The following is a 23825-nucleotide window of genomic DNA, read 5'->3' as shown; positions in this document are numbered from 1 at the left end:
AATCCTCCTTTCCACGAAAAATACGAGACTGGTATAGAAGGGAGAACCGATAGAGGTACTCAAAGTACCTGATTTTGACCATATGGTTATCTTCAGACAGCGTTTACACTACATCTGACATGTCACGATGAGTCCGGAGACGTCGCGTAGGAATGATATTCACAGCCTGAGAACCATCTGCTGGTCGTATTCTGGTAGAACGTAGGCAAATCACACCCATGAGCTTTTCGAATGATATAAAGATTGCTGTTTACATAACATCTTTAGATAGCGTATTTTCCCTTCTGTCCTCCTTTATGTTTACAGCATGAAACAAATATATCATCATACGGCTCCAACGCTTGCTATCGCCTGTAGGAATCATTTGATAATAGTGGAACATTTTCTGCGGTGAAGAAGCCCATCGTATCAACACTGATTATTTGGCATGGAGGAATTCAGCTTTGTAAGAAGACAGTTTGATGTCTTCAGCTAATTGTCTCTGCCAGCAAGTATAGCTATGACGGATAAGTTACAGAGTTGGTATTCACAGAGGCCAGTAATTCTTTTTTTAGCATATTGTGAATTTCCGATGTTAGAGGCCCAGCAGCTTACAATCAAAAACTGTGTGACTTGTTTCTACTTTAGCACTATCCCGCCCTTTGCATCTAAAATTAAAATCGTTTAATCTAGCATCTGTATCCTATCGACGCGCTTTGTAGCAAGGCTGTCGTCATTACCTTTGTTACGGCATTAACACAGAAGCGGCGAACTAATAGTTATCGCTACAGTTCTTCTTTGTGTATCTTGTGTGTGTGTGTGTGTGTGTGTGTGTGTGTGTGTGTGTGTGGTGGAGATTGGGAGGAGGGACAAAGGGGGTCTCGAGGAAGACGATGGAAAAATGAGAGAATGGTTGAATGTATGGAATATGATGAAACTACCACGACGAAGACTCATCAGCATTTGCCCGGAGTTTTCTTCTACGACAGTGATTTCCTCCACGCCCGTTGTTTCTATCACACCGACACAAAATAAAAGTGATTGCCTTGCAGGCCCGCACGTCCACCGATGACGCGCTCTGGACGTGTGTGACTTGACTGCCGCGGGACACGAGAACACTCTTAGGGCCGAGTGGCTCAGTGGGAATCGTCCGGCATCAGATGGGCCGTCGCTCAGCCGCCGCCTGCACGCCAGAACTACATCGGCCTCTGTCATCGAGCCGGCATCGAGCGGGGCCGCCGCGTCCGACGATTTATATATAAGGAAACTCCAATTACCGCGAAATAAAGTCGCCCGATGATTGATGGCCGAAGCGAAACACTCGGACGGCGCAACCGGTTCGACGACAGCGAACGGCCGTCCGCGGATGCAAAGCTTGCGCGCCGCGCTCCAGCTGCCTGAGTCACCGCGTACGCTACGCTTCCAAACGAGGAAGGAGTGCGCCGAGGTATTTGTTTCCTTCTTATTTCCAGTTTAACGTCATGTCTAAGCTGAGATCATCAGGAAGCAGGCAGACAAAGATGGTTTAAGACTTGGTCGCTGCCTTATTGGAGACATCCCAGAATTCTCCTGGCGTAAAGTGTGGAAACCGTACAGGGGGTATATCAAAATATGTTGTAGGGATACTTCTATACAGGAATAAGCACTTTATGTGTTTCCTATGAAAATACAATAAACTTACCCAGTATTTTTTTACACTCTTTCATCACCGGTCCCCTACACGCGTTAATTCTATGATCGAAATAGAATCTCTTATGACATACGTTTTTGCTGATCCATTCTATTACTAGTAACTGCGCTTTTTATGATTGCGTCTTTTAAAGTTCTCACCACCTCTTTAATATTATAAAGCTTCCAGACATAACAAATACTAAGGACATAAAAATCACACTCCGGTTTCGTTCTGATAAACATACACCAAATATGATACAGTAAAAATGTCTCTTGCAGCGCCACCACACCATAAGTTGCGATAGGTGAACTTTTAAAGGCACTCTATTTCAAACTAAAGCTACAGTCGGTTCTCGCCCGCCTATGTTGCCAGTAATCATTTCTAAAAGTAAATGCGGAATATTGTTAACACTAATCATGTATACATATTCTGTAAATTGACTTGTTCCATGTCATTTGGATAAAAGAATCGTTCAAATGATCCATGGGATAATCAACGAGAACTTCATTCATGAGTGTTTATGAAATTTTCAAAAGTGCAGATTCACACACAGTAGTCTCGACTGAACAACGGACCTTTTCAGACCATAAATCTCTGTAGCGGCAAATTCCACACTAGACCATACTTAGGTACTCACCCAGTCAAATTATTGCACAGTGAGAATCAATTCTTTTAGTGTATGCAGCGTGCTCGCTGAGATGATTGTGTGTTTCTAAGTTAAAACTGCGTGCCAGCATGTTTCTGAATGATAATGCTCTACCAATAACGCCATTCGAACACTTCCTGCTCAAAGCTCCAGCTTGTCACTGTTAGGTTACAGTACACTCGTTCGCCCACTGCTTGAATACTGTTCACCAGTGTGAGCTCCGTACCAGATAGGGTCGATAGAAGAGATAGAGAAGATCCAGCGGAGAGCAGCGTGTTTCGTTACAGGATCATTTAGTAATCGCTAAAGCGTTACGGAGATGATAGATAAACTCCAGTGGAAGACTCTGCAGGAGAGACCCTGTAACGCCGGAAATGTATATCCTGCTATTTCCATCTATTGCACTGCAAATTTTTTTCCTTATTTTGTTACCTGAAGATATAACATTTCTGTGCCTTTATGTATTGTAATTGTTTTACTATTTTATTTACTATGCATTTATGTCGATGTATAATTGGTTTGTGTTGTAAATATTATTTGTATTTTTACGCTGGGTCTTGCCTAGGGAAAACTATGCTATCGAACGAATACATCGATAGGTCGTGTGGAGAACCAAAGTGTTTAGGATCTTTGGTAGTGTTAACTCTGTCGCGCGGAGCGCGGGCAGAGGGAGGGTCTGGCTGGAGCGGTGCAGTGGAGCAGGTGTGTTGTGTGACGCTCCCGCGAGTTGCCGCGCTTTCGGGGTTGGGCGGCATGTAATTGCGCGCGACTTGCTATGATAGTTTCTGACACGGTGTCGCTGACGGGAAGCATTAGCTGGCGCACATCAAGAGCCCGTTTCGCCTGGTGACCGTGTCGAGAAGAAGGAGCGCCAACATCCAGCTTCTGCAACAGCGACGGCCGACAATGAGTGACTGTCGCCACCTCCTCGATCGACGGCTTCAAACCTTCAACCAACCAACAAGGAAGACTGGAAGCACGTAAAGTTTTAGAACTGTACGGCAGACCTCAGCTTTTCAAACTGTTCCATTTTCATAACTAAATTACAGCAAGGTAGTATGAACCTTTGTTGCTCATTGTCCCAATTGCATTACCAAGCAGGGTCCCTTCCTTTTCCGGAATGAACCCGAGTGTCGTTGAAATTCAAACGCCAGCATCATTCGATTTCACTGCTTTAATTTCAAAGTTCAGTTAAGGTATTCATAGCTGGCTACAATATTTAGATTACACAAGCACAAATTAAGAGTGCGAGTTTTGCTACCGTATTTTAGCTTACCTGTGACTGCAGCTCAGCTTGGTACGTAATAAATTTTACTATTGTTAATTGTTCAGAATCATTTAATTCAAGTTCAACGTTAAATCTCTTATTTCTAAATTGCGTAGATTCAAGTAGCTTTTGAAATGATTGTTGAGGTAGTCCAAGACTAACCGTATTTTACTGAATTTCGATGTGCTTCAGAAAGAAAGCTCACTATTAACTTCAGTCACTAAATTAACTTTCGATTTTCTGGTTTTATTAATTCTTTTGCTAAATTAAGTCAGAGTGTAGCGAAATTTATTACTTCTGACAAACTTTCTGTTTTCACACTACACGTGTCAACCTTCAGTTGCAACGCTTCTAGTGTAATAACCTTCCTTTTTCAGTTACTATAGTAATTGTCCTTAGGACTGGCGACCGTAATTTCCCCCAAATCTCAAATATCTAATTACCGCTGGTTAACTGTTAACCTAACGGCAGCACATTTACTTTCTTTATTAACTTTACCCCTTTTCAAAATTAATTTCCACCAGTTTCATTTGCATTTTTCTTTTCATTTAGATGTAACCCTTTCCTCCCTCTTTACCGACAAATTAACTTCGGTGACGATTGCTTTTCCCAAATTTCCATTAGGTACACGCGGTTTAATTTTTCACTGTCATTAAGGTCGATGAGCGAGGGGGAGGTTACAACCTCAGTAGGTCGTTACGGTTTCGAGAACATACCTTCACCGAGGAGTCAAGCAGTATATTGCTCCGTCCTACGTATATCTCGCGAAGAGACCATGAGGATAAAATTAGAGAGATTAGAGCCCACACAGAGGCATACTGACAATCCTCCTTTCCACGAACAATACGAGACTCGAATAGAAGGGAAATCGATAGAGGTACTCAAGGTACCCTCCACCACACATCGTCAGGTGGCTTGCGGAGTATGGATGTAGAGGTAGATCGCTTTTTTACGTTGTACTTCTCCAGCGAAATGCCAGCCTAAGCCATCAAGACGTGCGTTTCATTGGATCTTGTCCTTGTGGTAAGACAGGGGACTCTCGAGGCAAGGTCGCACGACCGACCGGCGTTATTTACTACCCGCGCCGGGGTGCGAGCGGCGGCAGGGGCGGTGCGAGCCCGCGGCCGGCTGGGGCGGAATCTCGAGGCGAGCCCATCCATCAGGGGCGGGGGCGGCGGAGTGCGGGATGCGGGGGCGGCACCGGGTCGCAATACGTGTAAGTGACGGCTGCGCCACGCCGCATCCCATCGGCTCCCCGATCACGTCACCTCCTCTGCCGCCCCGGCGCGCGCGGCGCCAATCTACTTTGCGGCAGCTCAGAAAATAGATTACGTGAGCCAGCTAACATGCTGCACACGTCCAATCCAGGTCAAACAAAATTGCTACACGTTATAGTTTCCATTTTCACGTTCGGTTCTTCCCTCTGTAAGTTCCGAAGAGTGTGCGTGCGGGCGTACGGTTCGAGCGTGTGTGTGTGTGTGTGTGTGTGTGTGTGTGTGTGTGTGTGTGTGTGTGTCGTCGAATGCTTACTCCGTGGCCCCCAGCTGGCGAGGGCACACAAGCGGGCACGCGAATTTGAATTGCTTGTCTTGATTTCCACCCGCCCAGACAAGACTGATAGTACGGCTCCCTGGGGACTGTTATTCCTTTTAGCGGGGTCCTTTTCCGCGTCCCACGGGTTCCGTTTCCAGCGGCAATGACCCCCGTCTCATGCATTTATGGATAGCTCGGTGTACACCGGAGTGAGGCTGCACGCAAACACACAACGCGTCTCTCGTGGCGGGCCTTCATGTACAGGTGTTATACTTCGCCCGCCGGAAACTCTAAAAAGAGTTGTTCAAAGGTTTCCGCGCGCTCTCTACGGGCCATGTGAGTCAGAAAAAACTAGTTCGACCTCACTGGCGTCGTTGTATGTGCACTTGTTTCTGCATCTAAATCTGATTCTGCAAGCCACTATACGGTGTATGGTATAGGGTACGTACAGCATTTTTCCCTCCCCTTCCCTGTACAATTCCCGTGTGGTTTGTTGGGAAAAAAGTCTGTCGGGATCGCTGTATAGGGCTCAAAACTTCTCCAATTCTAGCGTCAGGGTCATTACGCGAGATATACTGTATGTTGGAGTGATAAGTACGCTTCTTTTTCTCCCTTTGCAGTGCGGAATCTTGCAATATTTTTTTAACACTATCCGAGATGCACAACATCTCCCACTGCAGCTACTTTGTTGAGCGTTCTGTCGCACTTTTGACACTGGCTAAACAAACCCAAGAGGAACAGTGTTGCTTTTCTTAGAGTCTTCTCCTTCTCAGCTGTTAAACTTACAAAAGGTTCCCAGACCGACGAGCTGTATATATAATTCACACACATCACATGAGATGAGAAAAGAAACCGGCTGGGGAATAGCTATATAAAGAATGCATTTCTTCTACTTTTACAGAATCTCCTCTTCATTCTGTGAATAGGGCAGTCCGTTTAGTCCTCCAGTAATATATTTTCTGTCACGATTTTCGAAAATAGTAAGAGATATAAAAGATCGCCGTTATTACTTGACGTAGAGTAACGCCGACCGAGTGGGTACCAGTGCAGTGGAAACATGTGAAGACATTGCTCATTGCCTTAAAATGGAAAACGTGGAAGAAATTTTATCGTTTAGTGTCGACTACGCGATTGTTATCACACGGAGCTGAAGCTTGGTGTGATGGTGACATCGCCCGAAGATTTTCGCATTTTCCTGTCTGCTGTTTAGGAAAATCACGAAAAAAGTAAGTCTGGAGGACAATTGGAAGCTCTCTCCTCCCAAATGTGCCATCTCGCTCCGTCTTAGAACCCAATCCGCTTAGGTAACGTACTCACTAGGATTTAAATTTGAAGAAGAATTCATGTAGAAGACAGCAGATGAAAAGGAAGTTTTCGTATACGAATTATGCCGGGTACTGTTGCTACACTGAAGGTAAAATCTTCTTGGGTATTAGGCTACACCACATCTCGACCCCTCTGCTTGGACCGTCTTCAGGATCTTCCGGATTTCCTTTAGCTGAACACTGTCAAAGAGCAAAGTCACACGTGCATATAAAAAGGAGGTTTATATGCGAACGTGACAATGATCTTGAACGATGTTCTGCTAATAAGGAACACAACAATATTCTGGGGAAGATTCCAGCAGAGAGGTAGAAACGTCAGTTGTGTAAGAAGAAATTGAAGAGGAACATGACTGAGCTTAACAACCAAAAAGTTATTACCTTCAGTGTCAATGGATGGTCACTCAGGTGAGCAGAGTGGCTCCCTAAATTGTTGACCCAGGGAAGGGAGTGACTGCGATGTTTACTATTTGTAGATCTGTAATCCATGCTGAGAGAACATTCATATTTACAAGTATAAAACGTTGCTGAATGTATCGCATGTTATCGATCAGAGAGAGAGAGAGAGAGAGAGAGAGAGAGAGAGAGAGAAGGAGACTAAATTGAAACGCTTCCCCTTGCGGAATGTGTCGCCCATCAGTGAGAGGGACCAAGAGAAAGCTAAATTATAAGTTCCACTGGATGTGAGACAGTTCAGTCACTGCTGCCAATCCGTAGATCGTTTTATGAACAATAAAAACATTCACACAGGCGGGCATAAAGATGAGAATCGCGCGTACAGCACACCCTCCGTCGTGCCAGACACGAACCGGGGGAAGACGCACCCGCTGACGAGTGTTGCACATCTCTTGGGGCCGGCGGTAGCTGTTCAGAAATCCATCAGAGGCGCTGCGCTCATATTTCCTTTTTTAGCGTGGCAACTCATCAAGCGGGCGAGCCGGAGCCGCTGTCCCAGGTGCTGGCCACGATAGACGCGGCCGTTTCTCACACTGGCCCAACGCTCAATGGAAACTGGGGAAAACACTCGCTTAATTGCTCCGATGCGAATTCCGCACCAGTTCAGAGATCTGCAGGTACTACTCAGTGCTAAAGCATAGCAGTAGTCCCAAGGTTATGTCTGTCAACATGTGCATTAGTTGCTGCAAATCTGTAGATCAGCACGATTATGAGTCAATGACCAGTCGATGTCGAAGTCATTAGGGACGGAACACGTGCTTGGACCGGGGAATGATGAGGAAGGATATCGGTCGTGCCTTTTTTATCCTAGATTTTGCCTTAATGAATTAGGAAAACCGCAGATCACCAAAAATACGATAAGCACGTGCTCTCGAATGCAAGGCGAATGTCTTAACCGCTTCCTCACCTCGCTCGGTCGTATGTGACATGTAAAAACGACAGTAATTTTATTAGAAGATTTGATTTGCCTGGTTGTACGGAAAAATATGAAGATAACATGAGGTTTCTTTACAATCTTCAACGACAAAAAAATGTGTGATGTAGTCTAATGAGAATGATATTTTAACTGTAAAATACTTTAAAATTAGTCTATCATAAATAGCGAACGTATAACATAAGGAAGGCGTCGTGCAATGACTGTATGCAGATATTAATGTATTTCAGATGATACTATATACACTCAGCAGAATGTTCCGGACGATAACCTTGTACTGAGAAATAAAAAAGGCAATATCAGTTTCTTCAAAATAAGAGGAGTTGTGAAAATGGTACATTATCAAGATTTACAGGGCATTTAGCACGACAGTCGTAGGCTTGACGTAAGAAAACACCGTCCACACACTTCCACACTTTTCTGTTACCTCTATAAGCTTATTTTAACACTAAGACATCGCTATTTTGTTCCACTGCAGGTAAATGAAGGGATGATCACTATGAAAAAGAAACGAGCGATTTCTTGTCCTAACCTTAGCCGTGCTACGTCTGTAATGACATCGTCGTCGATGGGATGCTACACTCTGTTTTCCCATTTTCATAAACATGCTGTAAGAACTGTGTGTCGGACGGGGCACTGAACCTTGAACGTTTCCTTTGTCAGGCAATCATGTAACTGAGCTACCTAAACACAACCCTTGACCTAACAAAGTTTCAATACGACTATTTTCCAAGGGCCAGTGTAGTATTCTGCATACACAGAAGAGAGTAAGATTAAGACGGATAATGAAATCTTAAACATGGCTTAACTTCAGTAGCTGAATGTCAGTTAAGGTGAAGATGTCGGAAATATCAGCCAACCAGTTGAAAATGAAGGTTTATTGGAACCCTTGACCTAGGTTTCAAATGGTTCAAATGGCTCTGAGCACTATGGGACTGAACATCTATGGTCATCAGTCCCCTAGAACTTAGAACTACTTAAACCTAACTAACCTAAGGACACCACACAACACCTAGTCATCACGAGGCAGAAAAAATCCCTGACCCCGCCGGGAATCGAACCCGGGAACCCGGGCGCGGGAAGCGAGAACGCTACCGCACGACCACGAGCTGCGGACTGACCTAGTTTTCGACAGTTTTAAAACTGTCATCTTCGGAAGACGTAATGGATCTTGTTATATCACATGCTGATTAAGTATATTCAATAAAGCCAAACGGCTCTTGTCATATGAGACATCCATCTTAAGAACACAAATAATCACAAGCCACGTGTATTCTTATGATAGATGTCTCACATGACAAGAGCCGTTTGGCCTGCTTGGCATGTGATGTAACGTGGTCTATTACACTTCTGAAGAAGACAATTTTAAAACTGTCGAAACCTAGGTCAAGGACTGTAACTGGGTGATTTTTCCCGCCTCTCCAAGACAGATAATGTTTTAGGCGCAGTCTATGGATTGTTTACAGAGTTAACATTACATTCAGATGTGGTATGGACATTGTTACAAATTTCGTGACATAAAAACATGTGCTTCGGAAAATAATTCGGACAAGAATTTGAGGCTGATAGAGTGTGGGATGATGCTGCCTATTGCCTCATAGGTCAAAGACACTTTGCAAAATCTTTTGCGTGATTTTGGAGAGCATTAAAAAAATTCGCCATTCGTAGAGGTCACGTCTCACGATAAGAATGTCGTTTTCTGATTTTTTATATAAGAGTAATTTGGTTCCCCAAAACTTTTTGGTGAATGGCTGAGGGAAAGACAATTAATAAGCCTGGTGATGGTAGTGATATTTTCATTAGCGATCCTACGGCTAAGGTACAGCTAATGGTTCCGCAAAAAGGAAGAACGCGGAGAAAATAAAAGTGAAAAATCGTCAGTGACAGCGAGTGTGACGCGAGGTAGCCCTGGCATCGCACGGCCATTTCGCGCTAATCGCCTGCTCCATCGCGACAGAATCACTTGAGAGATTAAACATTCCTCGCTGCTCGGAGCCGTGGCGCGTAACGAAGCGACACGCCGGCGGGCCAAACCCGCCCCCTCCCGCCTGGCCAGGGCCCGTGTCCTAGCCTTTAATATTTAGACTGGCGCGCTCGCACGGCCTCAAGATGGCGAGGTGAAATTTTTACGACCCGTAGCGAAGGCAGCACAAACAGCGCACAATGGGTGCGCTCCTACTCGCGATTTTACGCGCTAAGAGGCGTGCCTCTATGGCTGATTCTCTTAAGGTGGAATGCACCGAGGCGCTCGCGCCGGAATGGCTCCCAGCCGGGTAGCCATGCGCGGCTGGCTAACGTGAAATTGAATCACTGCAATTTGCGCTAGCCGTCCCGCGACTCGTCGCATAGCCGCAGACACTGTTTACTACCGTAGTTTATGCCCCCTGGGCGCGCAGTACGCACATTGCGTAGAAAACCTTCTTGTATAAAGCCAACATTCAACTATGTAAATGACGTCTCTCTGTCTCTCTCTCTCTCTCTCTCTCTCTCTCTCTCTCTCTCTCTCTCTCTCCCCAAGGTAGTGGTCGTTCTCGAAACGGTCCTCGACCTGTGGCTTATGGAACACATATTCCATTTCACCTACACTGAATTTCCTCTAAAAGGTAAATGTCTACCACACAGCTACCAGATCAGTTTTCGGCTATTTATTTACAATAACCCTCAAGTTTTTAGTTGTAATATATAGGGTGTAACGGGCATAAGAGCAGATATTCTTGTTAGCAACTGAGGGCGGTGTGCTGAACAACATTAAACCAGTTTTTACGACATTCGCAGAGTTACAACTATAGCTATTACAAATCGTATGTTTTTAAGGTTTGGTAGCATCTACAAGAACGTGCGTCAAAAGCAAGCCATTAATGAATATTTTCCCCTAGGCAGCCTGTCAGGCGTTGAAGTATGGACACGTGGACGGAAAACGATCAGTCTACACCGACAGGCGTAGTCCGTTTAACAGTGGAGTTGCAACCGTACAAAAAACATTATGTGACGTATTTGAGGAAAGACTATTACACGCAGAGAAATAAAATAAACGGACACACTGATGTGTGTACATACCAAGGTACCACATACAAAAACATCTGCACTTAAGCCCGTTACCTCCTGTATACTTACGCTATTTCAGACGTTACAGAAAAATGGCGACAGCTGGTGCGTTTGGAGTTAAACTTCCCTCAGTAACAGCCGGACGACTCGTAAAAAGCAAGGTCACACCCACCTCCCTTTCTCATTAGCACTAGAACCAGCTCATATAGCCTTCACGGAAAACACTGTCCAGGGGTCTGTGAAACAAGGATCGTTCCAATTGCTATCGAAGAATCTACCAGTAAGTTATTGAAAACAAAAATTTATTCAGCAAATTCAATCAGTTGAAGTATTAAACTTCTACAGAGTTACAAATAGTAGGTGATGTACACAGATAAGAGACAAAACAGTAAACAAGTACTCAGTCCATTAAAAAATACGTAAGAATCACGCGAATGGGACAAACTGCAACAGTTAAGCGGAGAAGCGTTTCTTCAGTGGTGACTTGAGCGCTGTTCTGATAGCATGTACTGTATGTAGCCAAATAAAAGCAACCAGTTAGAAAGCTGTGGACAAGCTTTGGCAAACTAGCGCCGCTCAGTAATCTGCGATCATCAACAGCTTCTGTCCCGCTATCGCTACCTCGAGTCGACTGCTGGACTGTTCATGACATCTTGAGTGAAAAAACTCTTGTCTAGTGATATTAGCTATCACAAACAGATGTTTGTCCTACTGGCAAGATTAATGGTAATTACAATGGGATTTTTCCCTTTGATGTGGTTCACTTCAACAACCACCCTGGCGTGAATAAATTAAAGCAACAAATTGATTAGATGCCTGGTGAGCAACTGAGTTAATCAACGGTATATTGGTAATTTTTACTTATGGACCGTCTGACAGCAACTGAATAAAACACAATTTTAGTGCCATACGCGTTTCGCCTTTATTTTCTGCAAAGGATCATCAGTGGCAGGTATCGTGGACAATTTCTTACATACTACGCTCCTGTTGCATTTTTTGTGTTGTTCTTCTTCTTATGAATGCCAATTTGTGGTTTTTTCCCACATTCCACAGCTCTATGAACTGAACGCTTGTTTCAATGCCAAATGGCATTCCACAGCACTATGGCATTAAAACAAGCGTTCAGTTCATAGTGCTGTGGAATGTGGGAAAAAGCCGCAAATTGGCATTCATAAGAAGAAGAACAACACCAAAAATGCAACAGGAGCGTAGTAAGTAAGAAACTGTCCGCGCAATCTGCCACTGACGATGCTTTGCAGAAAATAAAGGCGAAACGCGTATGGCACTAAAATTGTGTTTTATTCAGTTGCTGTCAGACGGTCCATAAGTAAAAATTACCAATATACCGTAATATTACACGCAACTGAGGAAAACAGGACTACAAAAGTTGAAGATGAGTTAATCAAGTTTATTAATTTATTTATTCGTCAGGCTTTTTGATTACGAAACTATTGTGCTTATAAGAGATAAATTTGGATCAAACTGTCAACGTAATTAGTTTCAGCTTAACGTTTACAGAGGTCGTTTTTCTTTCATTACCCACTTGAGCACGTTTAATAATGTTAACAACATAGCAGACTACGTAGGTGGCATAATAGGGACCAGAAAAAGTAGAATATTAGGAACAGTAGTCAGGAATTTTTGTATAGTTGTAGGAGAAAGTGCCAAGAAGAACATACTGGAAATCATGGTGGTGAGAAATGAGTGAGGGAGTGGAGGTACGTTTGAGGGTCAGTTACGTAGGTTTTTCGTGAATAATTCGAAAACCACAGCCTTTAGAGAAAACGTATCCCAGTACAAAATTTAACTACAAAGGTCTAATAGTTTTCCCGTAGCGAGTGAGAGAATATGGAGTTCTCGCGCGTGGTTTTTGAAGGCGTTGCGTGTTGCATAAAACGCATCGGTAGGGGCAACTGAGTCATCCTGTACGTCAGATGCTAGTCACAAACATTGGGCTCAATCGAGACTCCTCGAACGTTTAGGCAGTTATCCAGCACAAACATTTTGCTAGCAGTTAAGCATGAACCTCGAGGGAGATCCGCAGGACAGAAGGCGGTGAGGAGCGCAGGGCGGTGCGGAGCGCCTGCAGAGCTGCAGTGGCGGTCGGCGGCGGCCTACCTGGCTGCTACCACCAGCGGGGGCCGAGGGCGCCGCACGCCGCCGCCGCCACGGGCGCCCGCCACTTACCTAGAGCGTCTGCAACAACAAACAACAAACACAGGAATTACCAGCGGCCTCTGCCCGCCTCGCTGCCGACGCTGCTGCACTCCGACCACAGCGACGCTCCCAGTCGGGGTCTGCAGTGGGGAAGGGTCGGGAGGGAGGGAGTGATCCCTAATCCACCGACGAGATAACGACTTATCAGTCGTCGCGCCGCAGCCGTCTGTCCCCGCGGTTCGAAATGAGCACACTAAAATTCGATGACGAATGACAGAGAATTTCTTTTCGGGAACGGTCTCTAAGCCCAAACCGATTTCTCTTGCGGACGAAAGCGATCTTCGAGACAGTTCTCCCTACCCAGCTAATGGGGCAAGTTACACAGTAAACGTGTCTCTGCATTGTACGGTATCGAACATACTTCCTAAGTGGTTATGAAGAGTTACTGTTGAGTAATAACTCTATCACTTCTGTTTTCTAAATGGACGGCCGGTGTGGCCGAGCGGTTCTAGGCGCTTCAGTCGCGCGACCGCTGCGGTCGCAGGTTCGAATCCTGCCTCGGGCATGGATGTGTGTGCTGTCCTTAGGTTAGTTAGGTTTAAGTAGTTCTAAGTTCTAGGGGACTGATGACCTCAGCTGTTAAGTCCAATAGTGCTCTGAGCCTCTTTTCTCTCTCTCTCTCTCTCTCTCTCTCTCTCTCTCTCTCTCTCTAAATGAAGCCGTCTGCACCACTACAGACGGTAATGCAGACAACCCCGACCCAATCCGCGAACAGGAAACGCAACGACCTTCTCCTTACACCCCTACAGCAGTACAACGTTAAACGGCGTACCTAATTCGCAGCGGGTATAGCCTGGTATGACTTCACTGTGATGTACGCTTGAATGTATCGATGAATAAATATTAATTTCGACACACAAGTCGTTATGTCAGGCCCGACATTTTAGTGCTAAAAATGGGTGCCTGGAAACCGAGAGGTTGCGGGGTCGGATACCGGTCAGACCACTGTAATTTTCAGTGTGCTTTTAATCTACATTTCACCTCTCAACGGTGTGACGAGTAGCCAAGAACGATACGTGGTTCGGATACCACGTTAAACTGAAGGTACTCTTTCGCCAGTTATCTAACTGGGGTAGATTCAGGACACGCAAGCTGCCGAAGCGGTGTCCAGTTGAAAGAATTCCATCCGGCCACTGAGCCACACAAAATTATTATCACATTTGAAATATACCTCGCCTCAAATGTACAACTAGTATTATTATTATTATTATTATTATTATTATTATTCAGAATGAGATTTTCACTCTGCAGCGGAGTGTGCGCTGATATGAAACTTTCCTGGCAGATTAAAACTGTGTGCCGGACCAAGACTCGAACTCGGGGCCTTTGCATTTCGCGGCAAGTGATCTACCAACTGAGGTACCCAAGCACGACTCACACCCCGTCCTCATAGCTTTACTTCCGCCAGGTCTCGAGTTCGAGTCTCGGTCCGGCACACAGTTTTAATCCGCCAGGAGAGTTTCATTATTATTATTATTATTATTATTATTATTATTATTATTACGGCTATTATTGATTCTTTCTGAAGAAGCATGATTCGTTGCAGCGATACAAGTGTTTAATGGAAGATTAGAAAATGAAGTAAAATGGGTAAGACTCAAATTCAGTATGGGTTGTCTTAGCCAATTGCGTGAACGTCACTGGTCGCAAGCTGGATGGTATTCAACAGGCTGACAAAACATTAAACCTAGATTCGTCGAAAACGCTCGAGAACCGCATCACACTAGAGCAGTATTTGTTCATCTAAGCATGTATCGAAATCACGCGAAATGACATGGAAGTTTCTCGCAGCGGCACCCTTTTATAAAATCTTCTCGGTGTTCAGTCCGCGTCACACCGAAGTTAAAACTCGACCTTCTGAAGATTAACACAATCTCTTTTCTCAGAAAATGGCTGTTTGTCTGGAGTGTAGTCTGATTCCTTTATGCCGCGTACTAGCTTGTCGTTGTTCGGATGATATTGCTAGGAATTCTAGCTCCTTTTCGCGGCGAGACGACCTAGAAGGAGAGATTTGCATGTACAAATGTAGGAAACCGGTAACGTGTCGGTGTGAGGAGGGGGAACATACCACCAGATTTTCGATTTCCTACATCTGCGCATGTGAATTACGTCCTGTAGGTGACGTCAGTGCTGACAGAAGTAAGAATTCCAAGCTAGGTCACCGGAACAACGACGAGCTCGCAACAGGAACCCGTCTCCTGATGAAGGAGGTTGTGCTAATCTGCGAAAGTTCGAGTTTAAACTTCAATATGAAGGAGTATTAACACAGACAAGATTTTAAGCAATTGTGCGAGGGATGAACAAAATCGGTGACCTGTTGGGCATATGATTTCTTTAGCAGATGAGTTGCTTCAAATGCAACAATTTTTTTTTCGAAATATGGTGAGATCATTTGTTCAGCGATGGCGAAAATTAATTCCTCCAATAAATCTGTAACCACTCTGTAAGTGTATGGAACTCGTTCGTTTAGTGTGCGAGATAAATGTTATTACCTCGCCGTCCGCTGCGATCAACACGTTTTCTTTTGCTACGAGTGCCGTCGGTGCGAGGCTGACAACCCTAAAAGTGTTGCTCCTCGTCTTAACGAGCGGTGGCGCCAAGGAAGGGAGAGCAGGACCAGCCGGCGAGCGGAGTACGAGCCAACCTGTTGCCATTGCGACACCGGCCGCGGAATCCGAAGACGACCCGACCGTCTGGCGACCGCGCTAGAGCTGAGAGCAGAGCAGAGTGAGACAAAAATCTGGCGTCAGGCCGGCACTAAGGCTGGCGAGTTATCGCGCCATTACGTTTAATTGGCCCGGCCAGCCGAGGAACCCGCTCGGGTCAGCTGGAGTTTCTCTCTCTCTCTCTCTCTCTCTCTCTCTCTCTCTCTCTCTCTCTTTCACGCCAGACGGAGCAGAGAGAACTTCCTTATTAGAGCTGATTTGCATGCGCGTGCAATTTTGTTTCCTCGCCACTGGCCGTAGTCGAGCCGCGTGCTTTTATATGTGTGTTTTACGCGCATAGCGGGCCGAGCGGTGGCGTTAAATTCTCCCGTAGGAGCTGCGAGCCTGCTTCCTGGCGGGGCCCGGCTAATGCTGGCCGCAGATGCGCGCGCGATAACAGCTCCTGCTTTCTGCCTACTGGCTGCCGCCTGAGTGGCATCCGTCGCTGCCGAGTGCGACTGATTCATCCCGTCTTGACCCCCGCCTGATCCCGGAACTCTGACTGCTGGAAATCTTGGCAGCGTCGAATATTCAGGGACACAGCGTGTGTGCTGTATTCACAGACAGTCACAAATGAGGGCTGGCGCCAGAGCCAAGTAAACAAGTCCCGTGAAACGTGTTCGACTGCCGTTTTGCGTAAAGAAATCGGCGAAGTTGGAGATGCAAAAGCTCTGAGCAAGACACGTCACGCAGTTTTGCTTATTAGTTTCTTTTTTCCGTCCGTCTCTCTACAAATTTACGGAACCACCCCCAACTCTGGGAATTTGGCTCAGAAATGACTACAGACTAGCTAATCACCAGTCTTGAAGGAGGCTGGTATCTTAAGCGGAAAAGTATTCCAGTCTCTCTCTCTCTCAATCTCTCTCTCTCTGTCTTCCCGTATCTAATGAGATAATTCACCAGTGGTTAAGACAGATTGAAGCAGGGTTCACACCCCCGAAAATCCCTTCTGGGCTTTATTATCCTCGGTTTTCTCGGATACTTGCAGACCATTTTCTATCCTTCACCCTCCATCTGAATTAGTGTTATGTCTATAATGATACATCTGCAATGACGAGAGAAATCATGACTTTTTCAAATCTTTATGAGCTTTGAGGCAACAGCCAACGCCCTTGCCGCAATGACAACGCCGGTTCCCGTCGGATCACCGAAGTTAAGCGCTGTCGGGCTTGGCTAGGACTTGAATGGGTTACAGTGCGGATATATCGAGCGCTGTTGGCAATCGGGATGCACTCAGCCCTTGTGAGGCCAACTGAAGAGGTACCTAATTGAGGAAGTAGCGGCTCCGGTCACGAAACGGACAACAGCCAGAAGAGCAGTGTGCTGACCATATGCCCCTCAATATCCTCATCCGTTAATGCCTATCGGATGGGGATGACACGGCGGTCGATCGGTACCGTTGGGCCTTTAGGAGCTTGTTCGGACGGAGTCACATAATTTATCTCCCCTCCTCTCTTTCTGCCCAAATGTACATGTTTAGCGGGAGAAAGCGAGACGAGCAGCCCAGCATCCACTCACGACGAACCAAAATGTAGACGAATACAAAATTTCATTTTGATACTTCACAACTATACGAGGAAAATACTCTATCTCATCTGTTTATAATAGGCGATCGAAAAATTTCCGTTCGAACACCGCACAGTCCAGAACCGGTTGCCAGTCAGGCAAAATCGCCGTGAGGACTGAGGAAATCATCCCATCGACGCATCAGGCTGACGATACTCGTTGGATAAAACACTGTGTCCCGCTGCGTGGAAAGTCCGTAAATGCCTGCTGCACATCCTCACCCGACATAAACTGTCGACCTCTCAGGGCCTTTTTCAAGGGACCGCAGGTGTGATAATCGCATTGGGAGAGATCAGGTCTATAAGACGGGCCACTTGAGTCGGCGTTAATTCTGCGTTACGACTTTCGCAATATGGGAACGTTTGCATCATGAAGCAGCAGCACCCCTAGGCGCACCATTCCACGACGGCGGTTTTCGCCAGACGTGCTGCCCAATATAGTTCTTCACTCTCCGATGGATGTCCACCGGTGTTTGTCCTTCGTCAGCTAAGAAAATAATATCAACACGTCGCTCCCGTTTGGACGCAACTGGTGGTGATGATGTCGCCATAGTCCACCTTTCAGTTTTTACCGTACACGGGTTGGAAAGACACGAATGGCACACTACTCTCATGCCTACATGTCAGTGCTTATATACCCCCATCGGAAACGCGCTACATTGCATATACGCTGCAGCGACGCTCTCCAACGGAAACTTTTTGATCGCCTTCTTATATTATTTTAGTAACACTGAACCAAAAAGATACTAAAATATTTTTCACCACAAAATTTAGGATGCACTATTACGGGAAGAAGGAGAGCATCCTAATTAAAACAGCAACAAATTAGCGGCAAAAGTAGACATAAAAGAAAAGAACTCACTTGTTTATCTTGTATAAAAGGTATTCAGGCAAGAAAATAAGGATATGCCGAAGATTTCGGTTGCCTTGGCATAAAGCTATCCCGAGTGTGCGAAAGTTGGTAATGTTCGGTAAATGTTATCGATAGTTTGTGTCTAGCGTCCTGCTATCCTCATGGATATATGCGAATGCGCCAAGGCTACTTGTCCCAATGTAAATGTGGAGTCCGTGCGCGGAAGCAATTTGCCGCAAAACTATGGACAAGCCACTCAAGTAGCCATTCATACTAGCACTGCAAAACTCCGATGTACCGAATGTGCTCCTTTTCAACATTCCTGATGCACACTGTACTATCTGCTACAAGACTCTGTCTGTAGCTTATTACAGTTCTTTTACCCACTGTACTGCCATTAGCGAGTATCTTCGAAACGCACCGTTCTCTCGGTCATGATATGTATGGAAATGAGTGAGATACGCTAGCCTCCCAGCTGTTCTGACATTTTCTAAAAACACGCCCGTTAGGCAGCAACAGCTGGCAGTCGCTCAAAGCCGCTTTCCGAGGACTTTCGTTACGCTTCTTACGTACTACACGCAGCTTTATTTCTTCGTCGTTTGTTTCCAACAAGGCCCTGTTTTTCGGATGAATTATCATTTGAAAATGATACTAAAGTGGCCAAACGTGTAACGCAACAAACCGATAACTGGAATGCTTTTTTGTCAGAATTAAAATTATGATCCCCACAAGCGTCCGTATCGCTAACGGGAAAGTTGATGATTACTAAACAGTATGCGTACGTAACCGAACACAAACTTTGTTGGGATTGGATGATGAAAAAAAAAATCGAGATTTAAGAAAACCTTAAACCGGATGCACAGCCGGGAAATTCAACCGCTCTCCGTGTAAATACGAGGCCACTATCTTAACCACTGCGTAATCTCCCTTATTCTTGCTGCTTTCCATGAAACTAAAAGTGAATGAATCTCGATGGATTAAAAACTGTCATATAATCCAGTGGTCGAATTTATATACACGCAAGGAGATAAGACCATAATGATTTAATCAGATCCTAATGGTTGGTTTCAGAATAGGCTTGCTTGTTTGTAGCGAGAGTTATCATTCAGTAATGACCAAGAAATTCTTTATGGATAATCAGGTTTGTGTTGATACCACGGCAAGCACTGTAGAGTTCAGAACGACTGCTGAGATATGTTGAATGATTTAAGCTCTACGTTGATCTGTATGAACAGAGGTCTCTGTCAGAGATCCACCCAGTGATGGTAAGTAGTCATAAATGCGCAGTCAGATACAATGAGAAACATGGGGTAAGAACATCTTCATCTACGTAGGGCATTCAATAAATAATGTAAAACATGTTTTTCATGGTCAATACTCGGCGAAAAAAATGCGGAATTTCTTGTGAGACATCGTGGAATATTCTTCATTCAGTTCCATGAAGTTCCAATAGGTGGTGGCGCTATATTTAGCCTTGAAATTGGCGTCTGAAACGCAGGTGCGTTCCAAGCAGGAAGTTGTTACTAAATGTCTTTTGGCGGAAAACCAGAACATCGCAGATATTCATAGGCCCTTGCAAAATGTCTACGGAGACCTCTCGTGAACGACTGCACAGTTAGTCCTCGGGAGAGGCGTCTGTCACCATCGCAACAAGGTCACACAAACCTATCGGGAATGCCGCGTGCCGGCCGGCCGCACGCAGCTGTGACTCCCTCTATGTTTGAACGTGCGGACACACTCGTTCGAGGAGACCGACGGATCTCAATCAAACATTTCGCTGTTCAACTGGACTTCTCAGTCGGTAGTGCTGCAACAGACGTCCACCAGCTGGGACACCCCAACGGGGTGCCCGGATCTCACCCCTTCCGACTTCCACGTGTTTGGCCCTAAGAAGCATGTACTCAGCGGCAAGCAGTATGCGGATGATGGGGAGGTTATTGATGCACTAAGACGAATGCTCCGACGTCGACCAGTAAAGTGGTAACACGGAGCATAAGGCCCTCTCAGTTGATGTGGCATAAGACCGTCGTAATGAACGGAGATTATGTTGAAAAATAGAGTTTTGTATCCAAAAGAGTATGGTGTATTGGAATCTTGAATAAAACCATCCTGCTTCCAGAGAAAAATGTATTACATTACTTACTGAACGCCTCCCGTACATGTATAGTCCGGTACCCGGTTTATAATGCACGGCGGAGGGTACTTATTACCGACTGCGTGACCTTGCGTATTCAGTTCGGGAAAATACATGGGAAAATTAAGCCTAAACGCATTCTGTAAAATATCTCGTTCCTTATTATTCTTCTAACGTGAAATTACTTATGGATTCGACGGTCATCTCTCCAAATTCAAGTTAGGTAGAATTTTGTTTAGTTTGTGCTATGAAAAATGCGGGCGCCAGTGTTCCCAGCCACTACATTGTGACCAAGCACGTGGGACAAACGTAAAGGGCGACCAATGCTGGAAACAACGCTCGTTGGCGCTGCGCAGTCGTTGTCCGCTTGTGAAGGGAGTACCCCGGGGAGCCCGCTTCTTGCTCATTACACAGCGCATTGTCACGGTTCTCCAGTCAAGAGAGTGTGTCTTCACTGCGTCTCTCGTGCTCTGAAAGGAGCGATTCGTACCCCAGCGCCGCCCCGCTGTCCGTCGTTGTGTTGAGGCGGCTCGGTCCGGTGGCGAAGCGCGTTTCACGGGGAATAAAGGTACATATTATGCGTGGGACCGAGCCGCGAAATTGGAATGCGAGGCGCAGCGAGCGGCCGCGCGTCATTTAAAGCAGGGCTGTCCACAGCCGGGTCTTGGCGCCACAGACCGACACGCGTCCGAGCGACGGCGGGCATCGCCACCCGCTCCACGTGCCGCGACGTGAGGAACAGCCGTAAAATAAACGCCTACGTGCCCAGCCGGCCGGCCGTGGCATATTCGAGGGTCGCTTCCTGTCACAGCCAATGATGCTCTGGCGGAAGACTGATTGGATCGCCGACACAAACGTCCCGAGAATAAACACTGGAGCTGCAGCGATGCTCCGCGATTACCTGCATAGGGACACAGGTGACGAATCTCCTGTCTGAGAACAACAACTCTCTGGGATCTTTGGAACAGAGCTCTAGCTAATCGACTGTTTACTCGAGGATTAACACTTGTTTTTATTCGTGAAGACTTGCCCATATACTGGTAGTTTCCAGACATTATCACTCGTTACGCTTTAAACATAAATTCCCTCCTGAAGATGGGCATATACGAGGGCCGTTTAATATGTAATGCCCCACCTTTTTTTCCTCAAAACATATTTATTATTAAGAGTCAGAATTTGGTGACAATATACATCAACATATCCATGTGCTATTTTTCTTCGTAGTCTCCATCATGTTCTATGGCCGTACGCCAACGTTGTGGAAAAGCATGTATTCCCTGCTGGTAAAAGCACTTGTCCTGTAGGCGTAGCCGTGTTTTCACTGCATGAATGACACTCTCGTAATCTTCAAAGTGTGTTTCTCGTAGAGAACCTTTAAGCGGCCCAAAGAGATGGAGATACGAGGGACTGTAGGGTGGATGAGGCAAATATGTCCAACCTAATTTGATGTGTTCCCGGGTTCTCAGACTTGTGTGTGAGAGTGCATTATCGTGTTGGAGCAACATCTCTGCTGGATTCCTGCGAGTTCGAACACGTCGGAAACGTTTCTTGACTTTATTCAGAGTCTTCACGTATGCCTCTGAATTGATGGTTGACCCTCTTGTCATTACATCCACGAGAATGACGCCATCACAATCCCAGACGACTATCGCCATGACATCCCCGGCAGAGGGGGTTGTCTTGAATTTCTTCTTTTGTGGTGAGTGGGGATGATGCCAATCCATGGCTTGCCTTTTTGTTTCTGGCGCAAACTGGTGCACGCAGCTTTCATCCCCCGCAAGGATCCGTGACAGAAAGGCCTCTCCGTCAGTCTCAAACAATTCAGATGAAATGGCCTTTCTTTGAATCTTGTGGTCCGCTGTGAGCAATCGTGGAACCAATCGTGAGCACTTTTTTGAGTATCCCAGAGTCTCGATCACTGCAGACGCACTTCCAATGCTGAACGACAACTGTAGAGCCAATTGTCGAGTTGTGATACGCCGGTCGGCACGAATAATGGCATCCGCACGATTCAGCATGTCTGGAGTAGTGGCTGTGACAGGACATCCAAAGCGTGGCTGATCATGAAGCTCTGCTTCTGCGTTTGCTGAGGCTGTAGCTTTCTTTACTTATCGCCCAACTGTACTCCTATCAACTGCAGCATCGCTGTACACTGCACACAAACGTTTATGGATGTTCACCACAGCTTCTTTTTCTCCGCACGAGAATTCAATAGCAGCACGCTGCTTGTACTGTGAGTCGAATGTAGACGCCATTTTGACGCTTTACTACGGCTCTGAAACCTTCTAGAACGATTCTAAACTTCACCGGCGCAAAGAACAAACGTCAAATATGAAGCACCAACAAGGACGTTTGTCTATGTATATTAACGGATTTTTTAAAAAGATGTCGGGCATTACATATTGAATGACACTCTTACATCCCGACATATCTACCGTATAAACAAGCATAATTGGGAACCGTAGCATTTACACATGGTAACATGTACATTACTTTCAGAGGTTTCAGAACGATTTTCGCTTATAACTTCGACTCGTTCGATTCCGGACCAGGGAACCTTACCTCAAACTGATACAGTTATCCTCGTAACATAGTCACGGACACACTCTGTATACACAGGCACATACAGACGCCGGTGCCCGTATCTCCAACGCTCTGTAACGACGTATCCGAACACGGGTTCCTATCCTCATTTTCTTCCTCAAGACACTTTCCACACCCCCTCGAAGCTTCTCGGTGTAACTTTGAAACACCCTGTGTATCATAAATACCGTCGTATGAACAAAGTGCAATGTTTACGGTAAAAAGACACAAAATGCCGAGAACCAGTGGCTAACCACATTGGACTCCCATTCGAAAGGATTGGGTTAACTTTATTCAGCCATTTTCATTTACCTTATTCCCTTCTTCAAACCGCTACAGGCGAATGAAGGGACAATTTCTGAAATACCCCATGGCCGTTCCTTCGCTCCTACAAATGAACTAGGGTTCCATCACTAGTGTCTTCAACGTAGACGAAACACTACCTTTCATACTACATATGGAGAAGAAAAAGACCATCAAAATCATTTCCTTTTCGGTTATTTCCGAAAGAACAGACACCACGCAAACATATAAGCCAACATTCTGACTTTAACAAAAGTTTCCCTTAACGTGATCTGTAACTCTAGACATTTGGTATAAAGGCTTTGAAACACCCTGTATGTCGATATAGACCACGCGGACAGCACCAGCGGAGATTTTTTCTCGATTTTGCACGATAGTAACGAATGTAACCTTTAACGAATTCCAGGGGTGTGGTGAAACCACTACAGGGACTAGCTGTGTATGGGGACTCGTGAACGATTTGGAACTCTTTTTCTGATCCGATCGGGTGGAGCGCGACGGGCCGTTGTGAGTGCGGGCGCCCCAGCGCGGCAGGTGTTTTTGTGCGTGCTGTGCCGAGCCGAGCCGCGGCCATATGGCGTTTTCAGGTAAAACAATTTGGGGGCGGGCGG

At 45.8% G+C, this 23825-nt stretch overlaps 1 protein-coding gene across 1 annotated transcript in view; it reads right to left on the bottom strand.

The window, feature by feature from the left end:
* Positions 1 to 23825, bottom strand: part of LOC124795688 (homeobox protein homothorax) — a 1001790-nt gene that overhangs the window by 490075 nt on the left and 487890 nt on the right. The window contains exon 8 of the mRNA XM_047259768.1: positions 13042 to 13050. Coding sequence (XP_047115724.1) covers positions 13042 to 13050 — 9 coding nt within the window. The remainder of the gene's footprint in view (positions 1 to 13041; positions 13051 to 23825) is intronic.

Source organism: Schistocerca piceifrons, chromosome 4 (genome assembly GCF_021461385.2).
Source record: "Schistocerca piceifrons isolate TAMUIC-IGC-003096 chromosome 4, iqSchPice1.1, whole genome shotgun sequence".
In the NCBI taxonomy this organism is placed as follows: domain Eukaryota; kingdom Metazoa; phylum Arthropoda; class Insecta; order Orthoptera; family Acrididae; genus Schistocerca; species Schistocerca piceifrons.
Note: the sequence above shows the minus strand (reverse complement) of the source record. Positions and strands in the feature narration are given on the sequence as shown.